Raw genomic sequence first — 21,760 nt, forward strand, 5'->3', positions numbered from 1 at the left:
GAAAGCCAACCCAATCCCGAAAGGAAAAGGGCAAGGGATATTAACAGGGAGATTTTAGGAAAATATAAATGGCCAATAGACATTTGTAAAGATGCTCAATCTGACCTCTATTCAAGGTCAAAATCAAAATACCAGTAAGCTTACTGTTTCCACCAAACAAATTGGTAGAGTCAAATGTTGGGTTGCTCGTGCTTGGAAGGTTTGGAGAAATAGTGCTTCTCAGTCCAGTCAGTGGGAATGTAAACTGGCATATCCTTGGGGAAGGGAAATTTGGCTTTATCTACCTAAAAAAAAAATTCAGAATTTACTTCCCTGATCCCAGCAATACCACCGCTAGGAATATGCATCTCAGTTCACCACGGTATGTGTGCAAGGATTTTCATAATGTAGGATTTAGCAGAGGTAAAGGATGACACAAAATTAGTTCCTAATTGTGTGTGTATATAACCTGGAAGAATTCAATACAAAATAATTAGTTTTTTCTAAGGGATTGAGATTATTTTCTTTAAAAAGTATTTATTTATTTTAAGAGAGGGGAAGGGAGGGAGAGAGAGGGGGAATATTGATCACTTGCCTCTCACACACCCACTACTGGGGACCTGGCCACAACCCAGGCATGTGCCTGAAATCTAACTGACCTTTTGGTTCACAGGCTGGCACGAAATCCACTGAGCCACACCAGCCAGGAATATTCTTTTTAATACTCCTTCTGCATTTGCTAAATTTCCTCTAGTTAGCAGGTGATACCTTTATAATCAGAAAAAAAGTAAACATTGCTTTGAAAAAATACCCATTTCCAGCACTTGGGAGAGAGAACCTAGCTCTATATTCCACCCTAGAAATTTTCCTAGAAAATTAGGTCCATTCTACCCCTTGGGACTTCCTCTACAAACAGCCAAGGCGATGGGTGCCCTTGTGGGCCTTCCTCCTCTTCCCCCTCTGGCTTGGTCACTTGCCAGACTTCCTGTTCTTCCTAGAGATGTTGCATCTTAGTACTTCCTAATCAGAGTGCCATCAAGAATGCAGATTCGGAGGCAGGGGGAGCTGGGCAGCCATCCTAAGGTGTTAGCAGTGCTGAAAGTTACAGACACCAGGACAGAGGACACCAGGTACAGAGGCAGTGGTCCCAAGGAGCGGCCACCTGAGTCCAGTGCTGAATCAGAGCAGGCTATGGTTCACCCTGCTCTGAAGGTTCTCTTAATTCAGGTTTCACAAGAGGAGTTTGGATTTGTTCTGAATGGTAACACTATGAATAATTTAACTCCTTTTATTGTTCCAGGTTGCTGAAGCACACGTGCCTAATTTCATTTTTGACGAATTCAGAACAGTCCTGTAATGTTTTCTTCTACTTGTGTAAGGATTGTCCCTAAATGTTCCCACCATCACTAAAATGAATTAAGAGGATGAAACGCAGCTGCTCATACAACTGCATGTTTTCCCTTTGTTGTGGGAAACATCAGGCTTTCTGAGTAAGATGCATCTCATGGAACTACATAATAGAATATTGTTTAAACCATGGTATCATACGCAATTTCTTATCATGTAGAAGCAGAACACATTTTTGTACTGCCTCTTGCAAATGCGGAACATAATTAAGTATAAATCCATTTAGTTTTATGTTCTAAAGAACTATTTGTGCAACTCCAGATTTTTAGTAAAACAGTGTTGCCAGTACCCAAAGTCGCCTTTCTGCTTATTCAAAAATTACATATTCACTGTGCCAAAAACCTTGTCTGGAAGGGAAGAGATGAATCCGGTGTGTGGGCTGACAGGCACATGGTCAGACTAGCCGCAAACGCAGTGAAACACAGTGGCCACACAGTCTGTGGGCCGCAGACCATGGGAGTTTCTTGGTGCCTCAGGCTCACTGTCCTCTTCCAGTCCCAGACACCCTCAGGGGTTCACAGCGTCCCTTCTGTGGGGCTGCCCAAAGTTGCTCCTTCCACCCTTTCCTTCCTTAGCAACCCTAGGCTCCGCTCCCCCAAGTTCCCACACCCTGCTAGCCAGCTAGCCAGCCATAAGCCCTTTTCGTCTTGGTAGCAGGTTAACCATTAGCTTTTAACTCCCTGCCCTCCACCCCCACGAATCCTAAATCACTTCTACATAAAACTGCCCGGAAAAGGGCACTGCCATCCTACTGTGGCAACTGGAAGAGCAATAGAGATGTTTTAGCCCTGTGCTCCTCCAGAGAGGAGAGGCACAAGATGAAAAAAAGAAACTGAAACGTGCTTAAAAGTCATTCAGCAAGTTGCAGGGGAACAAGCATTGATTTGTTATCAGGAGGCGAAGTGTGTGTCCTGGTTCTGCCACTAGTTGAACTTGGGCCCCAGCTGGCCTGTCAGCAGCATCTGTATAATCAGGGCTGGCTGATTTCTTAGGTTCCTTTCCGTTTTTTACTGTTATGACAAGTTATTTTCAGAAAGCCTCAAATCCTAAGATACTGAAAAGCCCTTGATTGCCTTCTTGTATGAATGTGTGATATTTTCGAAGAACTCAGAAAAGAACCATATCAACTTGCATCACTGGAGAGACGTGGAAAATTAGGTCCAGAGATTTAAGGCAAACTTCCCCGATGTCAGAGTGAGGACTGGTTTCCCTCTGCATTTTGCATCCCACGGTGGTTCTCTTTTCCGTTATCCTGAAACTACATAAAGTCCACAACAAAAAACAAAAAGGCAGGAGGGCTCATTCTTCGTTTTATTTGTGTGTCCCACGTCCACTCACTCCAGATTCTTAATGCAGAACTGTTCTCAGTTTTAGCGCTAACTTATAGTAACAATCATTTCTTTTAAACTATCTTACTTGACCATTCATTTTAAATTGAAAATTAAAGTATATATTTACATGTTTATGTACAAATAACTTCAAAAAACAAATTAATCCCAATCTTGGTCCAAGAGTTCCCACTGTACAAGTGGTATAGTACCGTGCTGCATAAATCCTCTTCAAAAAGTCTCTTAGGACTTGGTGAGTTCCAAATATTCGTTCATGGATCGTCCCCCTTTAAGCTTAATGAACAAAGTACTTCATTTCCGAGTAAATTAGAGGAAATATCACAGAACATGCTTTGTACAATACAGCACCACTACTGAAAATGGCTCGGGGCTTTGTAATCCAAGGTTCCGATTTAAAACAAAAATAGGAGGCATAGACTGCAACAGCAAAGAAGTGTCCAATTAAAACTAGAGGGTTAGGAGACAGTCTGTAAAAGAAAAAAACAAAACATAAATATTGGTAAGACTCGGAAATCAAATTTACTATAAAAAAGTTTCAATTATGTGTAGTATCTATAAAGCTGAACACATTCTACATTTTCGAGAACTTTATAAGCTTGTGTCTCTGCCTGCTAAGTTTGATGGCAGGAACAGAAACTACTTGGAATACACGCCTGTCAGAGAATTCAGTCACTCCGTGTAGTCTAGTCCATGTGAGTCCCATGTTTTGGGCCGTTTCTTTCAGTAATCTTGAGATGCCAGTGTGAATGAAGCCCCTGGAGGGCCTGGCCTAGTAGAGCCGAGGTTTTCACATGACAGCAGCCCTGACATTCAGACACAGATGAATGAGAAAAAGACAACATCTGCGCTGTCAAAATCATTACCAAGTTTCTCGAGTCCCTGCCTTTCAATCTAATTTTTTTTTTAAATCCTCACCAGAGGATATGTGTTTCTATTGATTTGAGAGAAAGAGAGAGGGAAGCATTGATGTGAGAAACGTCAATCTGTGTCCTCCTGCACACACCCCAACCGGGGATCGAACCCACAAGCTTTTGGTGCACAGGACGATGCTCCAACCAACCAAGTCACCCTGCCAGGGCCCAATCAAGTTAATTTTTAAATACAAATTTCTCAAATTATCCATGGCTTCCCCTAGCTCAGATCATGCGGATTAACCCCTACACAAAAAATCAGCTTCTAGGTTAATCAAGGGTTTTACCCTCATCCACCACCAACTTCCAATCTAAGCTATTTCCCAGAAGTAACACAGGACCAAATGTCACCTTTTTTCCATTTATCTGGGCTACCTTCTGGTTTGCACACTAGTGAATAAAATGACAATCTTTTTGTTATAAAATGCCTAAGAAAGAAAAATGTGCAGTAGTTCATGAACTGAACGGCCCTAAGAAAATCGGAAGGATGCTTCCTTTGTGTCACCAAACCAACTTACACAGAGACCAGCCCGACGGGACCAGCGACACACTGTCCACCGAGTTTGAAATATAAAAAGCAGGCTTTTCGCAGTTGATGTAGAGAATCTAAAATAAAATTTAAAAATTACTATCAATTGAATTACACATTTATGTTAGGGTTCTAATGATGTCAGGAAAAAACAAAGAGGTAACAAATATCAACCTATAATTTTTTTAAAAATGTAGCCTTGGAATTTCAACAACCCAAGATTTCTTTTACATTCTACAATCAACATTATGGAGAGTGATATATGTATGAATTAACTTTTCTGTTAATTAATAATGACTATACCAAAAATGTAAGTCCCAGAAGTCAGGGTTGCTTAAACTCTTTCCTTGATTATGTTGTAAATTAATTAAATGATGCAAAATATTCTGTAAACTCTTTTTGTTATAAAATCACAATTCTGGAAACCAAATGCCTTGTATGAGATGCCTAATAAGCTACAATAAAAAATAATGCCTCATAGATATATTTTATACTTTTCAAAGTCAATTAAATCTTTACAATATAGTATAATCAATCCACAACCTGTTTTATTAGGGGTTTTTTTTAAGTGACTTTTTAAAGATTTTATTTATTATTAGACAGAGGGGAAAGGAAGGAGAAAGGGAGGGAGAGAAACATCAATGTGTGGTTGCCTCTTGCTCACCCCCACTCCACCCCACCCCTCCCCACATGGGAACTGGGCCCACAACCCAGGTACGTGCCCTGACTGGGAATCGAACCAGTGACGCTTTGGTTCACAGGCTGGCACTCAGTCCACTGAGCCACACCAACCAGGGCTATTTTATTAGTTTAGAATCAATGTTCTTTTCAGGTCTGCCTACATTTTTCTTTACCACCAATAAAATGGGATGCAAAGGGTAATAAACTTGTGCCCCAACAAAGTGCTCCTTCCTCCTCCAATCTTTCTTAACTTTTGTTGTTGTTTTGACAGATTCAAATTCATAATGTTAAGAAACTCAAAAGCTTAGAAAAGTTGTAAAGAGTGTAGAAAATCTCATAACTGAGTTTTGTTTTTACTTGCCCAATCAGCCATTTAACTTCCTCACCAGTTAGCAAGAGATTTGTTTGGCAAATCACCATCAATGAGTTTTGTTTATTTTAATAAGAAGGATGGTTACAGAAGCTACACAAGGCATTTGTATTATATCATACTTTGTAATCAGATCACCAAACCACACATCACTAAAGCCTCAGGTAGGTCATAGAAATGGTTGTTTTGTGAGTATCTGAAGTAATGGGATTTGAAATTATATTTATTCTTGAATACCTAAAAGTCTAGTTTCATTAAAACTGATTTGTCCACTGCTGTCATTGGGAAGTGGCAGATGCGCCTTTTCTTCCATTTCTAATACTGATTTTGCTAAGTCATGTTTTTCTTAATAAATAGACTGACTGCCACCTCTCTACAATGAATATGGAAACAAACAAAAGCATGGGAAGATTTCAAATGTGCAAAAGGTGGATGCATTCTGCTACTTGTGTTTTTCTACAGGGGACAAAATCTAAATGTGACCTGAAGCTCACATTCATTTCATAAAATACCATTTTGAGAGGAAACCTGAAACTAGTGTTCAGGAGAAAAAGAGGAACAACTATTTTGCTTTCAATGCATGGCCAGAAAGATCCTCTGTCACAGTTTTATGCATCTAAGGATATGCAGAATCCGGTTTGGACCAAGGGAATTGAAAATAACACGTTACTGCGGCACTGCTTGTAAGGGAGTCCAAGGGAGGGCCGCAGCCACGTCTAACAGGCACAGGCCGACGCTCCAGCATGGAGTTAAAAATGACCACCAGCTCGAGAGCCAGCAAACTCAGGAAACTCTTCTGTTTCTGTCCTAATACTAATTTTTTTTTGTAGCTGAGTTCTGTTCCTGTGCTAAAGATCTGCAATTAATAATATTTATTTTTTAAAAATCTGCACTTACCATCTGTTGCAGAAAATAATTCATACAGAGCCTGAGCGAGGACATTCACAACAAAGGAATGAGACGTTTTTCTTGACCAATAGAATGATTTTTTGGCCTAAAAGAAAAAAAAAGTTCACTTACTATATGGTAAGGAAGGAACAAAAGAAAGCACCAACTGATGTTTATAATCCCCTCAAACTGATATTTATCCTGAGGTCCATTATAAGTCGTTATGCCTGTGGTTTACCAAAAAAACAACAAAAAAATCTTCAGAGCAATGAGTTAAGTGACTCTGAAGCTAAATTTACAATCACTATGAGCAAAGTGGCCACTGCAATCCAGGGTTACCTAATACTCAAATACAGAAGTTGAGAAATCCTCTTAAGATTCACAGCTTGTAAGTCAGGTTCTGTAAGCATGCAAGGATTGCCTAAGACCCATGAAGCATCAGGCTCCTAAGTACAGATCTCCCCCTCAAGGCCCCATTCTTCTTAGGCCCCATTAAGAAATCTATTTCAAGACATTTTTTGTCAAAGAATAATTTACTACCTTACCTGGAAAATAGCTGCATCATCATAAAGGTCAGGGATTCCCTTTAGCAATTTTCTCCACAGTTTTATATCTTTAAAAGCAACGCTCATTCCTCCTCCAGTAAGAGGATGCCTGATATTGTATGCGTCTCCCAAAAGAAGAACACCTATAAAGAGTTCATTTAGATTATGACATCATTCTGGAGCATCACTTGAGACAAAAAAAAGACGACTTAATTTATAAATACTATTAACGTTAGTAAATAATAATGGGAAACTACAAGGGAACACATCATGACTAAAACTTGTTGAGGCAAAAATTCAAGAGTTGATTCAATCAATAGCTTTTGGGCACCTAATGTGTGCCAGATGCTGGGAACACAGTGAGAAAGAATATGGTCCCTGCCCTCGTGAAACCCACGGGCGAATCCAAGGTTGAATCAAACTGTCAAAACATCTATGAGACCTCTCTCATGAGGAAAACAAAATCAGAGGAACCCACAGCTTACTAGGCATTAAAAGCAAGTATTCTAACAAGGAGAAAATATAAAGCGGCCTTTGGCATTTCACAGCAGTCTTCGCCACCAGCATACTACAGAGAAATGCCTGTACAGTTAGTTCTAAGGAAAGATAGTAAGGCCTGAGGAGATTCTACCCAGACACACTGGAGTTCCAGCTGAAAGGCATGGGGTAGACACTCTCAAAACCATTTGAAGTTAATTTAGGAGAATACGCCTTGATTGAATCTTTCTGAAAATTGGCCCCTTGTTTCACAGCTGCAGAAGCAGGAAGCTCCACAATTTACAATTTGACTGTAGGTGCACCTCCTGACCGTGCTGCCTGACTCTAAGATTCCAGGTCCATTGTCAGCCTGGTGCACCTGTGGCTTTTAAACAAAACATTTGTTTAATTTTGTCTGGGAGAGTAAGCGTTAAGGTGGCAGAATTATGGATAATTGTTTTCCTGTAATACCTTAATACACACTTATAACTATAGAATACATACAATTGTAACATAGTAGTTTATTAAAAGGTAGCTCCAAACCATTAAAATCTTGTATGCGTTACTCAGATACCATCTGAAAACCCACAAACTACAACCAGCTTTTATTCTTCCAGCTCCATGGAACATTTCCAATCCCACACCGCTTCTAATCCCTGAAGGGTTATGCTCCCACAGCACACTGTTCACATCAGTTTGGCACTGACTTCATTCTGCTCTGCATTATAGTTTATTTAGATGATTGGTAGTGTTTTACATCTGCTTTTCCATAGCAAGCTACAACCTCTTCCTGTTCTGGAACCAAAGTATATCAACAGCTTCCATTCAGCCCTCTCGTCGGCGCTCCACCCTCCTCTTTCCAGTGCTGCTCCACACCCCCCACTCGAATGTCCATCAGCAATTCAGACCCATGTGTGCACAAGTAAACTCATCACCTCTCCCCACATTCCCTAAACTTAGAGTCTCTTCCCCTTACCTCCAATGCCAGCAAATAGTTGGCAAAATTTTCTAAGCCTGAAACCTGGAATCCATCAAGATGCCTTACCCTCCCTTGCTATGATATCCAATTATTCCCTCAGTTTCATGAATTCTGCTTCCTAAATATTACCCAATTCCATTTTTATTGCCACGACCCTAGTTCAGGACTTTTAACATCACTCACACAGAATAATTAAATAGCCTTACTATCAGCTTTAGTCTGAGCTTTCCTCCAAATCATCCTGCCTCCACAACATATCAGAGTACTACTCTAAAATAAAAACCTAATCACGACACTGCCTTCATTAAAACCTTACAATGAACCATTAAAACTAGTAAATGAATTCAGTAGGGTTTCAAGATACAAGATAAATATGCAAAACTCAAATATATATCTAAAACTAACAATGAATCTTAAAATGAAGTTAAGAAAATCCCATTTATAATAGCCTTGAAAGGAGTAAAATACTTAGGAATAAATTTAACAACTAGGACACAAAACTTAAACTCTGGAAACTACAAAACACTGTTGAACATCTAAACTCTTACACTTATGGTCAATTGGATTTTGACAAGTGTACCAGGACACTTCAATGGGGAAAACAATAGTCTTTCAGCAAATGCTGCTGGGACATCTAGATGCCCCCCTCCAAACAAAGCTGGACCCCTTCCTCACACCATAATTTAACTCAGATCAAACACTGAAGTGTAACAGCTAAAACTATAAAACTCTTAGAAAATATAGGAGTAAATCTTTGTGACACTGGGCTGGGCAAAGCCTTTGAGATACATCAAAGGCACAAGCAACAAAAGAAAAAGTAGATAAACTGACTTCATAAAAATTAAGTTTTAATGGATACCCTCAAGAGAAAAGACAACCCAAAGAATAAGAGAAAAGTTTTACACATCATGTATCTGATAAGGGATTTATATATAGACTATAAAAAGAACTCAAAAAATTTTTTAATTTGCCCAATTAAAAAACATAAAAAGTCTGAATAGACATTTGTCCATAGAAGACACAGAGAAACACAAATCACAACCCCAATGAGGTATCACTTCACACCTGCCAGGATGGCTATGAGCAACAGACAGACAGTAACAAGTGTTGTCAAGGATACGGAGAAACTGGAACGCACACACACTCCTACCGGGAATGTAAAACAGGGTCTGGCAGCTCCTCACCGAGTTACACACAGTTACCACATGACCGAGCAATACTGTCTGTCTACCCAAGAAAAATGAAAACATGTCCACACGAAAATTCATACACAGATGTTCACAGCAGCATCATTCATAATAACCAAAAGTGGAAATAATTCATGTCTATCAACTGATGGATAATCAAAATGTAAGACATTCACACATGAACTATTACCCGGCCATAATACCAAATGAAGCAAATGGACTGACACATGATTCCACAGGGATGAACCTCAAAGAAGCCAGTAGCCAAGGATCGCATGTCAAAGTTATATGACTCCATTTATAGAAAATGTTCAGAATAGGCAAATCTATAGATAGAAAAAGCAGACTGACTGCCCTGGGCTGCGAGTCAGGAAAAAATAAGGGTTGACTGCTATAGGTACAGGGTTCCTTTTGGGGGTGATAAAAGTGTTCTAAAATTGATTGTGGCGATGGTTGCATATACCTGTGGATCTACTAAAAACTAATGGACTGCATATTTTAAATGGGTGAACTGTACAGTTTGTGAATTATGTCAACAAAGCTATTATTAACACTTTTCAATGAACTCCATTGTCTCTGCAGGATTAAAACTGAACTTGAAATAAGTATCTTACCTTTTCACCACTCTGACACCTACCTATCCAATGCTCCAGCCATAGGAAACCACTTGCATTCATTCAAAGAGCAACCATTTCTCAGCCATCCAGGCCCCTCCAGATGTTATTTCATCTACTTAGAAGTCCCTCATCTCACTGTCCACCTATGGAACTCCACTTGCTCTCCACGCCCCAACTCCAGCTTTACTTCCTGAGCAATGTCTTCCCTAACCACCCTTCCCAGTTCACAAGCTCCCCTCCCTGCCTGCACACCCCTTCCCAGTGAGTCCACAGTACCGTCAGTGGGGCTTTATCGCAGCTTCAACAGGGCTCTGGAATTACCTGTCTACATTCCCTAACTAGAAAACTGCCTCCTCTAGATCAAGAACTGTATTTAACTCTTGTATCGCTGGGGACTAGCACAATGCCTTATATACTCTCAATATTACATAACTAAAGATATTATAAAACTAATTTTTGTATCAGTAATGTGTCAATGTGTAGTCACCAATTCTCTGTCCCATGTTATTCCCAGCAGCATAAACTTAACCATGTGTAAGTCATTTGCAATATTAAATTTGAGTATTTGGAACACCCTTTATAAAGTAAGTCCAACAAATTAATACCTCGTTTGTTTACCGCCGAGGGAGGAAGGAAGCTTGCTGGCATAGACCTCAAACGAGAATTCTGAGTCGCTTCTAGGAATGGTTCTTTCAAGTGATCTGCAATAAATCCCACCCCACCACATAAATGGTTTATGACATTTCAATTTCTAATTATCACACTTTCTTATCAAGTATAAATACTTACTATACATGTGTTATGATTATTACATCCCCTTGTAATTAAATCAAGAACTAATTATTTTATCAATAAAATTGTTTATTAAGCACCTAGTCTTTCGTGCTAAGGAATGACTAAGGATTCTAAGAGAAAATTAAAGTAAAAAGGCAGCTAAAAAAAATTTAAAAATGACATAAAGAGAAGCAAATTCAGATGACATGACATAGGAAGAAACTGCCCACCTGTCTTCCAAATGTTAACTGACAGCTGTCATATTTAACAATTTATTATCTATCTCCACCATATTCTGGTTATATCAGATGAAATGTACTACCGTTTCACAAACAGCAGAAGGAGATACACACTAGAAAGAGGATAAGATGTAGAGAGCTCTACCTTTCTGAGTTTTAGTTTCACCATCATACAATGAAACGGTTACATTAGTTTATCTTTAGGTACTTTGTGCTTCTACTCATATAGAAAATGAAATCTCTTTTCACGCAGTTCCCAGTGTGCTGTGGGAATACAGGAGCAGACTGCCTTTGTTGAAACCATTGTATTTCTACCAGGAGTAGAATTTCAGTAACCTAACATTAATATAAACCTACAAATCGTTTCCCTCCATGATTTCAGGGTAGAATGCTCCAATTAACCTCTAAACTGGAGAAAATCCATCGTAAAAGAAAAAATGCTAAAAATATCAGGTAATTGACACTCCTTTTCCTAAATATGCATAACTCATTTTTCCATTAGAAAGCTTTAAAAATGGCTTAACTGAATAAAAATGTAAAATGTTGAAAACATCATTAAAAATCTAAGTTGGTCCATGTATACTTTCATTTCACTTCATTTCTGTTAATATTCTGTTCTTAAACAGTGCTTTCACTTAATTTTAAAAATAACTTGGAAAAAAACATATTTAAACCAAATGAATTCATACAAAGATAGCTAGCTCCCTATTACTACAACCATTAATTGGCAAACAGGGTTTACCTTCCATTTTCCTTATATTCTTAATAGGTTTTTTTTACACTTCTTATTTATACCTTCCCTTTCAAAACATTTTAAAAACCCAGAAAATCATTTTTATGTTTTTACAAAGATACCTAATATCGCACGGAAGCTTTTCTGTGCTCAATTCAAAACTATCTCTAAGACTGCTTATGGCTCTCACGTTCTGAGGGCAGGAATGGATGATCCATCCACACAGGCCTGGTTTCCACCCTTGCTCTGCCATTTATTAAGTTTGTGCTTGGAGAACCTAAGTAACCTCTCTGAATTGTCATTCCCTCATCTATAAAGTGGGGATGATAAATGATAATACCAATGTCACAAGACAGTCGTGTAGAGTCTCTTAAATAGCACACATTCAATAAGTAGTCGCTATTGTTACCACAAAACCAAGTTTAAGTAATTAAGTGTAAGAGACATTTCAAGTATTTAGACCTTAGATTATTACCCAGACTACTTTTAAAAACATTAAAATTTTGTCAATGTTGATAATTATTCTGAAAACTATGTTTTAAGTAACATATTGAAACTAATTTTTTTAATTTGGAGATTTTTCTTATGTGTTAAATAAATAGTCCAACTTCAGTGTATCTGATTGGCTGGTTTCATTTTTCACCCGGACTATTTTAGACAAAGCTTTAGCGACAACTGGAGATGAAAAGCCTTTTGTGAGATTTGCTTTTAAACTTAGATTACAATGGGAGTGAAATCTTATTTCTTACCAGGTAATTGTGGGTAAATTTTCTCAACCATGTATTCTCTTAAATTCCTTGGCAAATCTCCTTGAATATCAACAAGTACTCGAGTTTTATTAGATGAAATCTGGTAGATGAGAACTAGACTTGGATTAACTAAAAGAAGTTCAGCATGATTTGCTTTAAATTGTGGTGCATTCTAGAAAAAAAATAAAATATTTTAATAATTTTCAAATTTCAAGTTGCTTTTATTTTTTCTACAATTACACTCCTATAGTACCTCCATCAGAAAGCCGACAAAGTGAGATGAAACAGAAACTTTATTGGAGATCAGGTTTTTCCTGAACTTGGAAAAAAGTCCATCTGCAACAACAGTCAATGGAGCATGGAGTTCCTGCAACAAAAGACAAAATACTCAGGCAAATGCTTAGAAAATACACAGTAACCCATTCTTTTAAAATGTGCATGAACAAATGTAAATATGTTATTGGATAACAATACAGATGATATTTGAAGATAATGCTATTGAAGAAGCTGTTATGTGGGCTTAGATTAATGCGTGCCTAATCTTTAGAGACACTTCTGAGTCCCAGAGGACCACCTGCCTTTGAAGCTCTATCATCAAACTATCTGGGATTAAGTTACTCTGATAAACAGTAGAGAAAACTACAAAGCTAGCATAGTTCACAGAAGGTGAAATCTCATGACAAATTCCAAGGATTAGGCAAATTCTTTTATTTTAGAATTTCCTAACTTTATATAGTACTTCAGTCAGTGACTAAGACTTTGGAAAATTTTTGTTCACATGGGTGTATGTACATATTTATATTACCTTGCAATCACCCTCATCAGAGTACAAATTCTAGGAGGTGGTGAGCCTGTAGAGCAGCCTCAGAAGAATCTACAGATTAGCCTTTGACTCTCTTCTGTTACTGGGCCAACATGAGCAGGTACTGGAAGCTATTTTCTTCTACTATTTCCTGAGATTGTCTTTTGCCTTTCTTATTTAAACAATTGTTTAGCTTAATCATTTCTTTTATGTTGAAAAAATCCTTCCTTTTTTATTTTAATACAGTGGTGTTTGTTTACAGAGTTATTTCTATAGCATTCTGAGGTGAGCAAAAGACAATGTCTTACAATCTGAAATCCACCCTGTTGCACAGGGCTTGGAAAGAACTCCGTCCACTTGTTGAAAAATAATTTGGTGAGCCTACTTTTTTAAAGGAGTAGGAGAAAAACAGAAAAATCTCTTAGGAGAAACTAACACTGGAGATACCAACTCACCTTGATGTCTCCGGTTTCTTTATCCCTGTACTGAACTCCAACCACAGTGTCATCTTCTTCTAGTAACTGTAGCACAATGCCCTCAATAAACTCTGTACTAAAAGATAAACAGAAATAAATTCCATAGTAGCACACGTGAGCAATGCAAATAAGGAATCATAAATTCCTTATCCCTCATCTCTAGTTTTTACACGTAAACAAGCATGCATGTGGGTGCATACACATGTACACAGAGAAATTTCTGGAATGACAAGGTAAAAACATCATTAATGGTTTTTAGAATTATGTGTGGGTTTTATTACCTAATTTTTTAATTAATTATACATTAATTTAAAAAGTAATGATTTAAAAAGTATTTTAGAAAGTAACATTAGATTTTTATCTCAATTCACTAAAAAATAAAATACATGCAGAAAAAGTTATTATACCCCCAACCAATTCATACACAGATGGGGAAGCACAACTGAAGTTTATCCAGCAAATTATTCAGAGCAGTTAATTCTAGTCAGAAAGATCATGAATAATTTTTTAAATCTTTTTTATATTTTGGGGTATTTTCTACAATAAACATATTCTACTTCCATAGACATCAAATCCTTTTAGTCCTAAAGATGAGTTCACTTCTTTAACACTTAAGCCTATGCCAATTACACAAGTGTTCTCATATTTAAAAGTTCCTCAATTATAATGTTGAAAAGCTAGAGGGAAATACAAGTTAATAAGTAAGAGAAGAAGCCAGTCTTGTTGGACTAGGTTCTTCCTAAGAACAAAACAGGGATTTTCCCTTGAAGGCCTCTGTCCTGACTTTTAGTAGGAAGTACCAAGGCTCCAAACCCAAATTCCCAAATGGGCACACATGGACTTACATCTTAGTTACAGCAACTATATCTTCTAAATTCCAACCTCATAAAAATCACACTATTTATTTAGTCAAAGAAAAATTCTCAATAGTTCCACGTCATTCCAAAAAAATTCTCTCTATGATATTCTTAATAAAGGCACTGGGAAGATTTAACACTCTTCTAAGTTATGGTTTATTTTAGCATAAGGCATATGGTCTAGCCCATAGCTAAACATGTTAAATTTACAAAAATAGTAATTCTTTAACATTATGTATTTGAAGCCATATTCTTACTTGGGCTCTGCCATAGCTGCTTTCCGCAGATTCATGATGAATCTTCCGTGATGGAAAGCTCTTCCACTCTGCACTTGACTGTTTTCTAACAGAGGGTAGGGAATCTGAACATCTGACTTGCTTTCCCGATCATGAATTATGTAGCCATTTATAACCTGGGCATCAATACCTTCCACTGTATCTGCAAAACAATTCGGTTCAAAAAAGTCAACTTTGTTAATATGCCCAGAGTTATACTAGGCATGAAGAAGACGACATGGAGGCATGGAATGAGTCAGTCTTCAAAAAGGTATGATACCACTTGAAGAACTGGACATTAATTTAAGTATTACAAAAATTTTAGTGCTTCTGGAAGATGATAATCTTAGAACACTTACAACAAAAGATTAATATTTATATATAAAACTTAAACATTAAAAATATTTAAACCCCAATAATGGGTTTTAAACAATATAGGAACACTAAACAAATCATGAGAAATGTCCAAACCTTGATTTTAAAAAATGAATGAAATAAAATTAAAACAATTGAGACACCAAGTCTATCAAAATTGATTGTGAAATTAGATAAAATTGATAAATTTATATATTATTGGTCATGCCATAAACTATAACATTTTAGAAAGAAACTAAAGCAGTAATTATCAAGAACCACAAACAAGTTAGCATCCATTGATGTAATAATTTTAGTTTTGAAAATTCATCTAAGGAAACCACTCTAAAGATACAATTTTTAATAATTTTTAAAGTTATACACAGGAATAGGTTCACTACAGTGTTATCTCTAATAAAGAAAAACTGAAAATAATCTAAATATTAATGTAAGCTAGAAAGGTAAGGTACCTTATGAAGTATCAACTGAGAAAATGTTACGCACAGGCTTACAATTGTAATTAAAAAAGAATGGTTAACAGTAGTAAAAATATACATAGGTTAAGTGAAAAAGTTGACTTTAGCAGGTATATTAATATTATCACATACTATATGTTCAAATACATTAAAATATAATTTATTAAGATAAAGCATATTAAAATAATTTAATTTTTATTTATTTATGTTTAGAGAGAGGGTAAAGGAGGGAGAAAGAGAGCGCAAAAAACATCAATGTGTGAGAGAAGTGTCTATCAAGTTGCCTTTCTCATGTCCTTAACTGGGGACCTGGCCCACAACCCAGGCATGTGCCCGGACCAGGAATCGATCCGGCGACCTTTCGGTTCACAGGATGGCATTCAATCCATTGAGCCACACCAGCCAAAACAAATAATTTCATTCATTTCTGATGAAAGAAAAATGTATCATACATCTATGCTAAGATCAAAATAAGTTAGTTTTATGACATGGTTTTTAATTAGAGTAACTTTTATAAATGAAGATAACATGGATTACCTTTTTACCAGTGATAGATGAGATAGTCTAGAGTGAACAGTGCTTGCTCACAGCACGTAACTCCTAAAAACCAATATGAACCTACCTCCAAGACCAAGGTCTTTAAGCACACGATAACCACCTGGCTGCAGATATTCTCCAACTATCCTGTCAGGCTCTTGTAAATCTCTCTCAATTACTGTCACCTTTCTTCCGTCTCTGGAGAGCACTGCTGCCAAAGCAGAGCCAAGTACACCGGATCCCACAATGATCACTTCTGGATCATTTTGAGAAGATACTGATGTAGAGGCACCTGCTCCTATTAAGGTGCTTTCTGAAATGCTGGTTCGTTTTTTGCACTGTTAAAAAAAGAAAAGTATGTATCCACATTTGTTAACTTTAAATCATGCTACTATATAGACACACTGGACTTTTGCATCTTGGGCAAAAGCTACACTCTAAACATCACCAAAGCAAATGAACTATCATACTGTTAAATCCTGATCACATATAAAAACCAATAATATCAAAATTTGGAGAAATAAAAATGTATAATAACCCAACAAAATTAAGTATGTATTTCTTTCCAAATATGGTACTTAGAAAATGATGTGGTACAGACATATCTAGAAATTCACACCAAGCCAAATATTTAAAAAATGTTTGTAAGTGGCTTCAGACTTCTTATATGGAAAATTGTATCATTACTCAATTCTTCAAACATATACTGAGCATTTACCAAATGCAAATCACATACAACTTCCAGTTTGACTTCATGCTGCAAATATTCAGCACATTTTATATATTTTGACTATTTATCTTTATTTTCTCCTTCTGGATTGTCACCTGAAAAGTCTACCTTAATCTAAAATCACTTTTACGTAACAAAATATCAAATCCTGGCTACTCATGTACTAACAAAGAATTACTTAATTCTACAAAATTCCAAAAAGAATAAACTCAATGTCCCTTGGAACTTGACCTGTTTACAATTTTAATCTGTAACATGTAAGAACACATTTACTTTAACCCTTCTTTTTTCCCCATTTGGATACTCTTAAGAGAACCCAGTCAATGATGTCAAGTGGGTCCTCCAATTTACGAATAAGGACAAACATTAAACCTATCACTAATTGGGTTGACAGTAAAAACTTTAACTTTGAATGTAAGAAGATGAAAAAGCCCTGTTTTGAGAGATTTATGCCCACTGAGAATAACAGTAATTGGTTTTAGGGTTTTTTTGATGAACAATTCAATGTTGTCATCAGTAATTTTTCTTTTTTTCTTTTCTTTTTTTGGGGGGCAGGTAATGTGGATTCACAAGTATGAACATATTTCAGGTAGACAATGACAAGGAACCATCTCCCTTGAGTTCTCTGACCTTAAGTATTAAAATACGACTAAATGTCATTTTGAAGTGTTTTTTCTTTTTTCTTTTTTTTATTGTTGTTCAATTACAGTTGGCTGCATTTTCTCCCCACCCCTCCACCCCACCCCAGCCAAACCCACCTCCCTCCCCCACCTCCAACCTCCCCTTTGGTTTTGTCCATGTGTCCTTTATAGTAGTTCCTGAAAACCCCTCTCCCCACTATCCCCTCCCCAATCCCCTCTGGCTATTGTTAGATTGTTCTTAACTTCAATGTCTCCGGTTATATTTTGTTTGCTTTTTTTCTTTTGTTGATTATTTTCCAGTTAAAGGTGAGATGATATGGTATTTGTCCCTCACTGCCTGGCTTATTTCACTTAGCATAATGCTCTCCAGTTCCAAAGTGGTTTTAATAAAAGAGACTTCAGGCGGAAAGGAAGGAGACAACCCCTATAATCCTTTAGAACTTTAATTCTCTGTGATTCTAATATTCACCTAGCCTTCCTATATTTCCATAATGGACTGGGGCCTTGTTTATTCCATTCTTCGTAATTTTTCTTAGAGGAATTACCTTTTTGCCCTTTACCAAGGGAAGACAATCATCTACTCTTCCCATCAGTATAGCATTTCTTAATGGCCAGAATAAAGGCTTTATTTAAATTACTGTTCTGAGAGAAAGATAAGCTCCTTTTGTCGTCTTCACCATTACTTATTAGTTTTTCTTCTGCAAGTTTCCATGTTAAACATACACACGCAATCCTGGAATGGGAACTCTGGAGGAAGTCCCAACCTGGTCAAGAGAAGCAGCACTAATGGGAACTTAGTACAAGCAGAAAGCCTTGAGCGTTCAGAGTGGAACCAATATTGACTGCTGCTAACCAACGCTCCTACCCCAAGATTGGTCTACACAGCATGATGTAATGTCATTCCTGCCACCTGGACAAGTGCTTGCCCACTGACCAGGAAGGAAGTTATCTCAAGTCAACAGTGTCAAACATTTCAAACTGAGAATGAAATTTACACCCTCCTTCCTCTCCCATTCCTCCAGCCCACACCCACCATAACACTGAACTTAGCACCACTCCAAAGGCTCCTAACAGATGTATCCTACCTTTAGACTAACATTAACAGCTGCTATTTATATTGGACAATTATGGACCAAGCATTAAATCAGTAAGGCTACTGCTGTCCCCATCTAACCAGAGGAGATAACTGATTAATTTGCCAAAGGTCTCACAGCCAGAAGTGGCAGAACATAACTTCTACACCAAGTCCCTGTCTTCTGTAAGCCTTGCTCACCTGTGCTGTGACTACAGTAAAATAATGCCGATCCAGAACCCTGACTCTGTAGGCCACTCACCCCGACTCCAAGTCACCATCCGCCCTCACTTGACTGACAGCGGCAGTCTCTTACCCGACAGCCTTGCTTCCATTCTTGTCTCCCTACAATCTATTCTTCACACAGCAATTGGAATGTTCTTTTTTAAAAGTAAAAAATCAAATATTATTACTCCCATGCTTAAAATCCTCCAGCGCTCTTGGGAAAAGTCCAAACACCCACGGCCCACAGGCCTTAACAGTCTGGCCTCAACCACCTCTCCTCCCGCTTCTCCCACCACTGTCCTCCTCTGCTGCCCGGCAAGGGTCCTAGTAACCTCGTGGGTATTGGAAGCCCCAGCCTTTGATCTGGGAAAGGGACTGCGCTGTGGACACTGCTCACGTATTCACTCAAAACTTGTTGGGTTGACAGTAAAAACTTTAACTTTGAACATAAGAATATGAAAAAGTCCTATTTTGAGAGATTTATGTCCACTGAGAATAACAGTGATTGGTTTGGGGGTTTTTTAAATGAACAATTCAATGTTGTAATCAGTAATTTTTCTTTTCTTTCTTCTTTTGGTATGTGGATTCACAAATAGAGGATAGAGGACTTCCCTGCACTGATTTCCGCGAGGCCCCACTGATGTGGGAAGAGGAGGCATTCTGTCCGCGGCTGTAAGATGCTGAGCTTTTCCACCCTGTCACTTTTTCAGATTGTTCTGTCACTTTCCCCAGGCAGCTGTCACGTTTGGACAATAGAGGGCTTACCTGCCGCCAGTTTCCTTCTTCCCAGGTACAAACACCAGCCTTACTTACCCAAGGATTTAAATAAAACTTTTTTTTTTTCCCATCACCGAGAGTGATTCTGCCCTCCTTCAAAATGAAACTCTCACATTTCATTTCGCCTTTCAGAATCAAATCAATTTCATTTCGCCTTGGCTCAACCTATGCTAAATGAAACAAATGTTTTCAAACCACTAGTAAGACTGCCAAGGAACAGTCAAAAGCTTTTTTGTGGGGAAAACTTAAATGAGAATCTATACCTGAGAATCTAAGCAGCTGCCTTTTTCCCCTTAAAGGAGAAAATCCACGTGTGGGTGGCCACGGCGCTCATTTTAAAACAAGACACTCATTCCTTACGAATTCAACCTACCTTCCGAGACCCGCGCTGCTCTTTATTTTCGGCCCCAGGCGGGGAATTGGCCCAGAAGAAGCCAATGAAAGGCAAGGCGGACAGGACACCCGAGAGGACGGCGAGCTGGGGCCCACTGGGCGCGCGCCTCTGGAGCGCCCCGTTTCGGGAGCGGCAGCGGTAGGACAGCACCAGGCCCAGCGACAGGAACACCAGCACGCACAGCAGGAGCTCCTTGTTGGCCAACGTGACGAAGTCCCCGCATTTCTTATAAAAATACGTGAAAGTGGCAAGGCCAAGAAAGGTCCACATGGTTCAAAGGCCCCCCCCCGGTGGCACCGGTCAACGCTGAGTTCCTTCTTTTTATTTTATTTTTTTTTTTCTTGTAGGGTTTCGATGGTCGGAGATTGTCCCCAAACTGTGTTCCCAAAAGGAGCACCGGGAACCCGCTTGACTCCCGTTACCACCGTCAGCGGGTCACAATAAAGCAGGCTAATTTAGAAAAGCATACAGTTAGTATAAAAGTATCTGAAGGCGGATAGTTAGGACTTAGAAAGCAGTATCTCCAAAGCTCCAATAGCTCCCGATACAGACTCTGCTTTCGGGGAATCCGTTTATTTTTCTTTCTCTCTTCCTTTGTTTTTAAGATGGCTTTTCCCGGTGGTTGTCGCCGGGGCTTTCAATTCCGGTGTTGGTTCATCGTGATGGAAGACCGTTCTCTCTCAACAGCAGCAGGTGCCCTTTCGGAAACAGAGGGGGTGGGGGGAGGATGAAAGCAGTATCTTGCTGCCGCGAAAGACGCGGCCGCCTCCCCCGCCAGCGAGGGCCTGCACGCGCGGAGTCGGGTTCCTCTCCTCGCCCGGCGGCCACCCGCGCAGCCCACGGGCAAGGGGAACCTGCGGGCTCCCGGACAGAGAAGGGCAACCCCTACCTTGATACTTTCTGCTCGGCAGCGGCTCCCGATGCAACCGTCGCCTAACCTCCCAGTCCGCGACTTCGTTTCCCCGCGGACGAATGCAGGTCACCGCAGAGCTTCCCTCAGAGGGCGGCGGCGGAGGCTCCCCGCGGCGGCCTCACCAGCATCCCTCCCGCGGCGCTCCGGCAGAGTAACCAAGAGCAACCGTCCCACGCCCTTTGCCTCGTACTCCGCCGGCGCGCTTCAGCCGCAGGAGATCTGGACTCGAGCGAAGGGCCAGGGGGCGGGGCTCCGGGGCTCGAGCCCGCCCGGCCAGGGTGCCGTCTGAGAAGGCCCCGCCCCCCCTTACCAGCGGCCAATGAGGGTGCACACACGCGGTAGGCCGAGGTGGCGCTATGGAGCGTTTGGCCAATCGCGGCTGGCACGGCCCTCGCGGTGACGTCCGGAGAGGCGCTAGGGCGATGTTGCGTGGGGTGGGGTGGGGGCGTGGGGACGGGCAGGCTGCTCGGTGGGCGTCTGGGGAGGCACTGGCGGCTCCGGAGAAAATGGGGCGCTGCCCTGGGTGCCAGGTCAGTTTACTGTGGTTAGCCCTGTCATGAGGGTAGGTTCGTGGCACAGTCTTTCCTGCCACCTGAGCACCAAGAAATAGATTAAGATTCAAACAGAGTAACTATGCCATTCACTCATCTTCTATTGACGGCGGGGTCAAAGTAGAACATCAACATGCATTAATATCCTACTCTTGACCAATGTCAGAGAAATACAATATACACACAGCAATTAATGGGGGGGGGGGAAATGAACCGGAGTCCCAGTCTCAGTCTGCAGGTCTGGGAGACAACATAGTGGGCAAGGG

At 39.5% G+C, this 21,760-nt stretch overlaps 2 protein-coding genes across 3 annotated transcripts in view; one reads left to right on the forward strand and one right to left on the reverse strand.

Moving 5' to 3' along the window:
• WASHC5 (WASH complex subunit 5) overlaps window positions 1-4,655 on the forward strand; it is a 54,758-nt gene extending 50,103 nt beyond the window's left edge. For both annotated transcript variants that reach the window (XM_024572053.3, XM_053929448.2), the window contains exon 29: window positions 1,280-4,655. In XM_024572053.3, coding sequence (XP_024427821.2) covers window positions 1,280-1,336 — 57 coding nt within the window. In that variant the 3' untranslated portion in view covers window positions 1,337-4,655. The remainder of the gene's footprint in view (window positions 1-1,279) is intronic.
• Window positions 2,686-21,176, reverse strand: SQLE (squalene epoxidase). Its single transcript, XM_024572054.4, has 12 exons — window positions 20,920-21,176; window positions 20,010-20,728; window positions 16,277-16,529; window positions 14,807-14,987; window positions 13,672-13,768; window positions 12,668-12,781; window positions 12,415-12,586; window positions 10,525-10,620; window positions 6,660-6,802; window positions 6,124-6,220; window positions 4,165-4,252; window positions 2,686-3,202 (listed from the first exon to the last, which is right to left on the reverse strand). The coding sequence occupies exons 2-12, from the start codon at window positions 20,298-20,300 to the stop codon at window positions 3,010-3,012; spliced, it is 1,725 nt and encodes a 574-aa protein (XP_024427822.1). The 5' UTR covers window positions 20,301-20,728; window positions 20,920-21,176; the 3' UTR covers window positions 2,686-3,009.
• Window positions 21,177-21,760: the final 584 nt, after the last annotated feature.

This window comes from Desmodus rotundus, chromosome 8, assembly GCF_022682495.2.
Source record: "Desmodus rotundus isolate HL8 chromosome 8, HLdesRot8A.1, whole genome shotgun sequence".
Lineage (NCBI taxonomy): Eukaryota > Metazoa > Chordata > Mammalia > Chiroptera > Phyllostomidae > Desmodus > Desmodus rotundus.

What these genes read in the sequence shown, in the direction of transcription:
- SQLE (XM_024572054.4), bottom strand. Translation starts at nt 20,300, where the DNA reads ATGTGGACCTTTCTTGGCCTTGCCACTTTCACGTATTTTTATAAGAAA. An exon ending in AAGAAACCGGAGACATCAAG is followed by an intron (nt 12,782 to 13,671) that starts GTGAGTTGGTAT and finishes CTTTTGTTGCAG; the next exon opens with GAACTCCATGCTCCATTGAC. An exon ending in AATTTACCCACAATTACCTG is followed by an intron (nt 10,621 to 12,414) that starts GTAAGAAATAAG and finishes GATTTATTGCAG; the next exon opens with ATCACTTGAAAGAACCATTC.